Below are 9,357 nucleotides of genomic sequence, written 5' to 3'. Positions count from 1 at the left end.
CTCCCATGGTCAAGGTCCCCGTGTCCACCCTCCTGTAGTCAAGGTCCCCACCCACATGCCACCCTCCCATGGTCAAGGTCCCCGTGTCCACCCTCCTGTGATCAAGGTCCCCACCTCCATGCCACCCTCATCTAATGAAATGGATATGAGTCTTTCTAATCCAGGGACAGTCCCACGCTCTGATCTTCCCCGCGGGAGATTCAGACATCACCCGGCCAGGTCTGGAAGGCCCCCCGGGCACGGCTGTGCTGGGGAAGGGGGTGACAGCCACACCTGCACAGCCAGGTGCCTTCACCTTGCTACCCAGCCCACTGGGTCCTGCAGGAAAGGATGTGACTAGGGACTCAGTGCCAGGGAAGGACCAGAGTCTGGTGCCAAGAGGCTGATGGACACCCGCTAACTGTGCCAGCAGAGGTGACGAGGAACAGCCTGCAGAGTGACCTCCCTGGCCCCTCAGGCTCCCCCCGTGGTGCCTCACAGAAACACCCCTTCGCCACACCGTGGGCCAGGGAGAGGGGCTAGAGCCGAGACCGGACAGCAAGGACGCACCACCAGCAGGAAGGGCGACAAACGTTTATTAGCTTCTCCACGAGCCGGGCTGGAGACGCCGCGCCTCTCCCGGTCGGTGGCCGCCCACCCTGTGCGAGGTGGTCCCCTCCGAGCTTCCCGGAGCCACTCCGCGACAGGGCAGACCTCGGGGGAGAGGAAGGCAGCGTTCCACACCCCACGTGAGAGACGGGGACAGGGAGGGAAAACATCAGGAGAAGCAAACACCTGGCAAGGTTTTGTTAGTCTGACAGCAGGGGCGGGTAGAGGGGGTTCCCCGGCAGGGCTGCCCTGTGTTCCTCGGCCACGCGCAGAGACCACGCCGGCGCTGTGCTCACGGGGAAGCAGCCGGACGAGATCAGCTGGACGCACTGATTTCGAGGCTTTGTGTTCATTTCGCCCTCGGCCCCTTCTCGATCGGCTTCCCAATGTCCTTCCCCCGGAGCTTGAGGCCTGGAAGAGCCGTCAGCCCACTGACCACTGCGGCTCCCCCTCTGGAACCTCAAGGCACAGGGCAGCTCCGCAGCCTCCCACCCACTGCCCCCCACAGGGGGCAGCAACAGCCTCCCTGGGAGGACCTTGGGCCCCGGCTTCCTCCTCCACGGGGGGCTGGGCGTGGGGGTGGACAGGCGGGAAGCGGAAGAGCGCCGTGCCCACCCCACCCCTACTAGTGCTCCCGGCTGGTTCTGCGGGGCACGTGCCTGCCCATCGTCGAGGGGAGAGAGGATGTCCCTTCCCAGAACCAGGCCTCCTCGCTCTGGGCGAGCACGGCCCCTGGCACAGGGGGCGCGACGAGATGCCAAAGGGGGAGGCGCCCAGGTGCAACTCCCTTGTGGGAGTTTTCCTCGGGCTCTGGAGAATTCTGGGGCCCCAGGGGCCTTCCTGCACCTTCTGCCTAACCCCACCTGGCAGGGGCGGCCGCCCTCCACCTGGTCAGGTGGCAGCAGCTGAGACCCAGTGAAGGACGGCAGGACACTCACCGATGGCTCTCTCGATTTTGCCCAGAACCTGGTTGTTAGGAATAGCCCGGCCGCTCTCGTAGTCCGCGATGACCTGCGGCTTCTCGTTGATTTTCTAAAGAGAACGTGTGTTTGCACCCATCAGCTCCAGGAGGGGACGCTGGGAGACTAGGACACGGCCAGGTGAGGGGCCTCGGGCTCCGCCTCCTGGCAGTGTGGGGGCGAGGCCGGAGTGCACAGTGGCTCAGGAAGGTACAGCGGGCTCGAGTGACCCCCTCGGGGTTCCCGCGCTGAGAGCAAACTGAAGCCCCCAAGTGCCCAGGGGAGCGGAGCCCGCGCTGCCTGCCCGCCTGCCGGCTCACCGTAGCCAGGTCCTTCTGCGTCAGCCCCTTGCTCTGCCGGCCCTGCTGGATCACCTTGCCCACCTCCAGGGGCACCCGGTCGTGGTGCAGCTCCTCGGTCTCCCGGTCCAGCTTGGCTGTGTTCTTGGTGATGGAATGCTGCTTGTTCTGGCCGGCGGCCCCTGGGCCAGTGCGAGGCAAGGGCGGAGGAGAGGGTGAGTGACAAACCCAAAGGAGAGCCGCCTCAGAACCAGGCCTGACAGGCGCCGTGCGTCCAGGGCGACACGCTAAGCCAGGGCACCCAAAGCGGGGACAGGAGCCCGAAGAGCACAAAGTCCCGAATTTGTGGCCTCAGTGGGTGGAACAATCCCCCGACCCACGCGACCGCAGCTGCTCTGACGAGACCCCTGGCAGCTCCCAGCGCTGCGGCAGCTTCAGCTGCCAGCAGCCACCCTGACACCCCGGGGGCATCACGCCTGCACCTGCAGATACGAACCCCAACAGCACACCCTGGTTCTGCGGGTGGACACACGAGTACCTACATTTCTTGGAAGTCTCCACATCTTCTCCTCGTCTCTGAGCTGCTAAGATGGCCTAGGAAATTAGGAAGAGTTTTTCAGTCAAAAGTAGCTTTGTGGTAACTGGCAAACACCAGTTTAGGCTGCTGTCAGCCAGTCAGCGCACTGCTAACGCCTCGTGCTTTTTGAGCCTGTAAGCTCCGAGCTCACGCCCCTAGGCACCCCGCTACTTGCCTAGTACCTAATGCTTTTTCAAAGACTGACAAGCAAATGCTGGGTTTAAACCAAAGCCTGTCATACAAATCCCTCTATAACCAAACAGCCAAGCAACTCTCAGTAAACTCCTGCTAAGGAAAACAGAAAGCTCACGACTTCGCTGTTGAAAAAAAAGATGTGCTAACAGATTCCTTTTAGAAACCCACACTTGAAATAGATTTACTTCTCTACTAGACTCTCCTGCAAGAGCAGGAAGGAACGTCAGCCGAGGACCTGGTCTGGCCTTCCTCAGCCAATCTGGCTCCCAACAAAAGACAGTAGGTCACACAAAGCCTGCAGCCCCTACCCCAAACACCAGCAAAGACAAAGACACCCCTTGATCTACAGTCACCTAATGTTAATATATTTCTTGAAGCTTCTGACACCAGAGACATGACTGCGTGACATTCTAAGTGTGACATGTTCACAGATGCTTTTTAGAGCTGTTCACGTGATTTCTAGTTTGTGGCTATCAAGCTTCCTTTGGGGGGAAGAAAAAAGAGAGAGAGGGAATTTGGTTTTGACCATCTGAAAAGTCCTGGGCAGGTCAGTGAACGCCGGTCAGCAGGGCCGAAGCGAGTCCTGGCCCAGACCCAGTGCGTGTCTGAGGCTGGCCCCAGGGGGCCTGAGAGCAGAAACGAGCAGGGCTGGGGCCTGAACTGCCCTTCCCTACTCCCCTCACATCCACTCACAGAGGAACTCTCTGCCCCAAGTACCCCTCAGGGCATGCGGGCTACCCTTGCCAGGTGGGGACGCAGGGTCCACCTGCAGGCTGGGTCCCAGGCCACTCAGCCTGGGGCAGGGCCCCCGATGACCGGCAACGTGCTTCAGCGAGCTCCACGGGCGGCATCGGACTGACCAGGCGCCCGGGAGCCCGCGGAGGGGGAAAGGAGACCCGGGGGCGGGGGTGCCGGCCCACCCCCCCGGTCCCACGCCTTCCCTGGACCGGCCACCTACCTGCGCCCCACCCCCGCCCCCCGCCCGGAGATCCTCGCCGCTCCCCTCGCCCCGCTCCCCTCCCCCGCAGTCCCGGCGGACCCGTCCCTGCCAGCCAGCCCAGGGCCTCGCCGCAGGCCTGTGTCATCGCCCTTCCACCCCGCACGCCGGCCCCGGCCCCTCCGCGCTCCCACCCGGCCCCCGCTGCAGCCCCCATTCCCGCCCGCGGCCCCGCGGCCGCCCCGCCCGCCCGGCCGCTCCCGGGCCCCGAGGCCCGCGCGGCGCCCGCACCTGCTTGGACTTGGCCTGGGCGGCCGTGGGGCCCTTCTTGCGCAGCACGGTCACCGTGTCCCAGTCACTCTCAGCCATGGCGGGGCAGGCGGGGGAGGCGGTCCGTCCGGCGGCTCCGCGGCAGCTGCTCGAGACCCGGCGACGCGACGTCTCTCGTCGCTCGGCCGCTTCCGGCGCCCGCCGCGGGCACGCCCCCTCCTCCCATTGGCGGGCGGCTCGGGGGGCGGGCACTTCCCGCGGCTCGGGGCCAATCCGCTCCCGGCTCGTCTGAGGCGACGCGAGCGGAGAGCGACGTGGGGCGGGGGACGTCGCGGCCGCGGCGCCTGGCCGCTGGGGGGCGCTGGGGGGCGAAGAGAGCGGCGGGGCCCGCGGGGGGACGGGGTGCTGAGGGGGCGCGGGGTGGGGGGCGGGGCGCGGCGGGGCGGCCCGGGAACGGGGTGCGGGCGCAGGACGCGAGGGCCGGGGCCGGGGGCGGCGGGGCGTGCGAGCGGGGCCTTGGGGCCTCCGGGGGGCGAGGGGCGCGGGGAGGGGGAGGGGGACGGCCCGCGCCCGGCGTCCCGGTCGCGCCTCTGGGGCGGGGGTCGTGCCGCCCTGGGTTGGCTCCTGGCGGGCGAGGCGGGCGCGCACGCCTGCGCGGGGCAGCGGTGGCCGCGTCGAGGCGCCTGCAGTCCAGGCGGTGTGTGCGTCGTGCCTTCCTTGGCCGCCTTGCCCACGACTGGAAAGTCTCTTTCTCTGGAGTTATGCTCACGTGATGCAAGGATGGCGGGGGCCAGGGTGCGGGTTCCAGGGGGCCTGAAGCGAATATATTTTGTAGGAGGACTCCAAGAAATACGTAAAATTTAAAGACAAAGTTAGTGACAAAAAAGAATATTTTTTGAATATTGTTGAATATTTCGAATCCCATAATGTATACGTAACGTTACAGTATGTAACATAACGTATACATAGCGACTTCCCTGGTTCTCCAGTGGTAAAGAGGCCGCCTTCCAATGCAGGGGATGCGGTTGGGGAACTAAGATCCCACTTGTAGCAGGGCACCTGAGCCCTCGCGCCACAACCACTGAGCTTGTGCACCTCAACTAGAGAGCCCATGCATGTGCCCTGGAGCCCACGAGCCACAACTAGAGAGAAGCCCACGCGACACGGCGAAGAGCCTGCCTGCCGCAACGAAGACCTGATGCAGCCAAAAAATAAATACACAAGTAATAAAATAAGTAATAATGTATACATAGTGAACACATTACTTTATAACTTTGTAATATTTTATACTTATGATAATCTTGTATGAGAAAATAAGTCAGTTATAAATTTAAAAAACATACAAATGCCACAAGCATCACGAAATTCAGAAAAATGATGTTTGTATGAATTAATGAATGCATCGCTAATGCTTTTGCTCACATTTTTGGCTGTGTTTTCATCGAATGCCACATCATGACTATTTTTGTTGTATGCAAAGAACAGGAAGACAATTCAGACATTCCTCTAACCTGTTTGATCAAATTTGTATCTGATTGTTCGTGTTGACCTTGGTTTGGGTAACACGTGTGGCTTCGCATAGATCTGCTCACTCTTTGTAGCGTTCTTGTAGGTTTATGCTCCACAACACAGGGATTCTGATAAATGTGTACACTTGAATAATGTGATAGCCAGTTATTTTACCAGCAAAAGCAAGTGTATTTGGGAATGCAGAGGAATTACAATTCAGGATATTAAAAGGCAGACCACAGGCAAATCGAGAGAATAGGAAGAAAAGCTTGCTTTTATAGGGAGAAGGGGGAGTTGGGAGGGGCTCTGAGAACCAAAAAGTTGGGGGAGCTGGGGGTCCAACGGAGGCTTCCTATTGGCTGGACCACTGCAGTCTCTGATTGGCTGGGCCATTGGGGGCAGAGGGAAGTTTCCTTCCTCCTGCCTGATGGTAAGTAGAGGCACCTTCCCCATGGGAGGTGTAGACAGAGATGTCTTCCTGTTTGGAGTAATTGACACACATGGTGGGCATGAGAGCTCCCCCTGTTCTGACTCCAACTTTAGCTGAGGTTTCTGAAATTAATTCCACTTTTCCCCCTTTTGATCAAGATCTTTTATCCAAGCATCATTGATCCAGAGTCAAGATCTGCACATAGTGGTGTTTTCTCCCTCAGTGCCAAGAAGGACTTTCCCTGGTTGAGATGTCCCACATCAGAGGGAACGTACACAAATGAGAGACCTAATGAGGCTGCATTTGAGTAACAATGAATGCTAGTAGGGAGAACTCTCAGGCGTTCCTTGTTAGACGTCCATGCTTAGTCAAGGTTGTAAGTTATCTCGAAGTGCTGAGCTAGCATCATCTTCTCAGGCGTGTCATTTGTATAAAGGTTCAACCAACTGCAGGTGCACAACGTAACAGCTACACTGAACAGAATTGAAAACAACATAATAAACCCAGTTTGCAAGATGGTTCTAAACCAGGAGCCCAGAACTGAAGGTATCCAGCTGAATAAACCAAAAAGACAGCAGGCTGTGAGGTGATACTGCTGTAACCAATGTGCTTGCTCTTTACTTACTAGTTTGTTTGTTTGTTTGTTTGTTTAGGGCCACTCCGCGCCGCATGTGGGAGCTTAGTGCCCTGACCAGGGATAAAACCCATGCCCCCTGCAGTTTTTGCTCTTTAATTTTCTGTCGTTGGGTCTCTACTTCCCCAGAGGCATTTAACCACTTGTAGCAAGAGGAGTTTGCTATTGCAGACACCTCCGTGCATAGCAAGCAGGGGATCATGATCACAGGCTGGTGGTTATCCGAAACCACCCTGGCGGTGAGGTACGTGCGTCCTCAGCTCCGGAGTCGGCCAGCCCTCCTAGTGTCAGGGAGAGACTCCTGATCAGATGTTCACTGGCGCTCACTCCCATCCCTGGGAGGAAAGCTCTCCCTACAGAGGCAAAGCCAGAATCTCTTACGCCTCCTGGAAGTTCTTGCTGAAGGCGGTTATAGAGGTTTAATGGGACAGAGCCACGTGAGGCGTCTCTTCAGTTATGCAGGGAGAACAGGACGGTGAATTCAGCAGGGCACACCGTCCTGCGCTCGCCGGCCGTCAAGACGATGAGCTGCCCAAGCGTAAAGGCCATTCCCCAAACGTCCACGTATGAGGCTGTAACTCCATATGGTATCTGTGGATTCCCTCCCTGGCGCAGAGGCACTGACGTTACGGAGCCAAGGCTCAAACAGGTAGTTACTATAAACTTTAGTAATAAAATAGCCACGTTACCAGCAAAAGAGGGTTTCTTTGGGAATAGCAGAGGAAACGCAACTCAGGACCTTTAAACTGTGACGGACCATAGGCACATCCAGAGAACAAGGAAGAGCAACTTGCTTTTATAGGGAAAAGGACGAGTTGGGCGGGGCTGTGATAACCAAAGATTCCATTGGAGGATGTGGGGGAGGGGTACAGTGGAGGCTTCCCATTGGCTGGGCCCCGGCAGTCTCTGATTGCCTGCGCTCTGGGGGGATTGAGCCGTTTCCTTCCTGCTGCCTGATGGTAAGTAGAGGCACCTTCCCCTCCAGGATGTAGGTAGAGGCCTCTTCCTGTTTGGGGTGATTGACATGCATGGCAGGCGTGAGGGCGCCCCCTACCGGCCAGCCCCGAGTTGACTCCAACCTTGGCTGAGGTTTCTGTAATCAAGTCTACACATTCTATCCAGGTGTCAGGACAGACAGGTCCTCTGCTTACAGTTTTGCACAGACTCCCCTCGGGTTCATACGCCAAACCTTGTTTCTCCTTCACTCCCCACACTTCCAGTTCCAGGCGCTGCGCGGGTAGGCAGCTGGCAGCTGTAGAAGATGTAAGTGCCACAGGACAGGCCATCAAGACTGTGAACAGCATAAAAATACCCCACGTACCCCAACTAAATGCATCCCAGTCCCAACTCAAGTTCCTCTTAGTGGGGTCCCAAAAATGCCTGTGGTCACTGCAGTGGGCCCAGGAAGAGTGTGGAGAAGGAGGAGGCCACTTGGAAAGAGGCAGCGGTCATAACCTAGCGCAGTTGAAATAACCTACTCATCTAACGTAACCAACTCCTGGCAGTGCGAAGCCACGGTGAGGCCCTCTCTCGGAGCCGTGACTGTGATTCCCAAAGGAGAAGTTGCATCAGCGCTGTGGTGTTGTACCTGCCCCGCTGGCGTGGCCCAGAGAGGGGGCCTCTAGACCTTGGTGTCCTCTGTCCGTGCAGGTGTCTGCCAGGACAGCCATCATCACATCTGGCCCTTTGGTCAGGAGTGAAGGACTGTTGCCACAAAGACCTCTGCAGGCCCTGTCTTGTGACACGAGCTACCACCAGGGCACAGGTGATACAGGTGTCTGTGCCCCTCCCCCCACCCAGTCCCTGTCCGGTCACCCGTGCTCACCCCTCCTGGCTCTGGGTGCTCTCAATTTATTCAGGGTCCAGCGGGGGTGGGGTAGATTTGGGGGTGAAGCTGCAGCAGGTGGCATGGAGAATCAGCTTCAGGAGGCCTGGTGAGCAGCTCACATCCCCTCTGAGGCGCCACACCGCTGCTGTTTAATGAATCCCTGTCTGTCTCGTTTAAAGTCACCAGTGTTACTCATTTATCTTCATTCACGGAGAAGAGAAAAGACAATTCCACAACCTTCTGGAAAACAAAGATAAAACCTGGCTATTTCTATATTTCCAAAATAAAGATATTAACTTCAATACGTATCCCTGATGAAAATTAGATTTTTTTCTCTTATGTGGACCATTTTTAAAGTCTTTATTGAATTAGTTATAATATTGCTTCTGTTTTATGTTTTGGTTTTTTGGACATGAGGCACACGGGATCTTAGCTCCCTGATCAGGGATCAAGCCCATATCCCCTGCATTGGAAGGCAAAGTCTTAACTACTCAACTGCCAGGGGAGTCCCTCCCTCATGAAAATTTGCATTAAAAGTTATCAACTAAAAACTATCCAGTAAACTCTAGTATATGTGAGGGTCTGTACACCTCATGAAGGAGGAGTTACTCACACATTTAAAGGCAGTTCTTGATTACCACGGCCAACAGACCTTAAGGTGGCCCCATGATCCTGCTTTCTGGCAGCCCAGCTTTTGTATAATCCCTTTCTCCTCTGTAAAAAAACATTTTTTTATTGTGGTAAAATACACTTAACATAGAAATTACCATCTTAACCATTTTAAAGTGTAGTGTTCAGTGGCATTAAATACATTTATGATATTGTGAAACCATCACCCATAATGCATTTCCAGAACTCTTTTTTTTAAAATTTTATTTATTTATTTATTTTTTGGGGGTACACCAAGTTCAATCATCTGTTTTTATACACATATCCCCGTATTCCCTCCCCCCTTCGAGACCCCCCCACCCTCCCCGGCCCAGTCCTCTAAGGCATCTTCCATCCTCGAGTTGAACTCCCTTTGTTATACAACAACTTCAGAACTCTTTTTATTTTGTAAAACTGAAACTCTGTTCCCATTAAACACTAATTCCCTATTTCTCCTCTCCCCCAGCCCTTGGCACACACCAC

General features: G+C 56.5%; 1 protein-coding gene across 1 annotated transcript; it reads right to left on the bottom strand.

Moving 5' to 3' along the window:
- Nucleotides 1-558: 558 nt before the first annotated feature.
- EDF1 (endothelial differentiation related factor 1) lies at nucleotides 559-4,031 on the bottom strand. Its single transcript, XM_057719781.1, has 5 exons — nucleotides 3,847-4,031; nucleotides 2,389-2,440; nucleotides 1,868-2,028; nucleotides 1,527-1,620; nucleotides 559-999 (listed from the first exon to the last, which is right to left on the bottom strand). The coding sequence occupies exons 1-5, from the start codon at nucleotides 3,922-3,924 to the stop codon at nucleotides 938-940; spliced, it is 447 nt and encodes a 148-aa protein (XP_057575764.1). The 5' UTR covers nucleotides 3,925-4,031; the 3' UTR covers nucleotides 559-937.
- Between the last annotated feature and the right edge of the window lie 5,326 nt (nucleotides 4,032-9,357).

Source organism: Hippopotamus amphibius, chromosome 2 (assembly GCF_030028045.1).
Source record: "Hippopotamus amphibius kiboko isolate mHipAmp2 chromosome 2, mHipAmp2.hap2, whole genome shotgun sequence".
NCBI classification, from domain to species: Eukaryota; Metazoa; Chordata; class Mammalia; order Artiodactyla; family Hippopotamidae; genus Hippopotamus; species Hippopotamus amphibius.
The sequence above is the reverse complement of the archived record's forward strand: the minus strand, read 5'-3'. Positions and strand labels throughout refer to the sequence as shown.

What these genes read in the sequence shown, in the direction of transcription:
- EDF1 (XM_057719781.1), bottom strand. Translation starts at nt 3,924, where the DNA reads ATGGCTGAGAGTGACTGGGACACGGTGACCGTGCTGCGCAAGAAGGGC. An exon ending in CCCAGGCCAAGTCCAAGCAG is followed by an intron (nt 2,441 to 3,846) that starts GTGCGGGCGCCG and finishes CTAATTTCCTAG; the next exon opens with GCCATCTTAGCAGCTCAGAG. An exon ending in CAAAATCGAGAGAGCCATCG is followed by an intron (nt 1,000 to 1,526) that starts GTGAGTGTCCTG and finishes CGGCTCTTCCAG; the next exon opens with GCCTCAAGCTCCGGGGGAAG.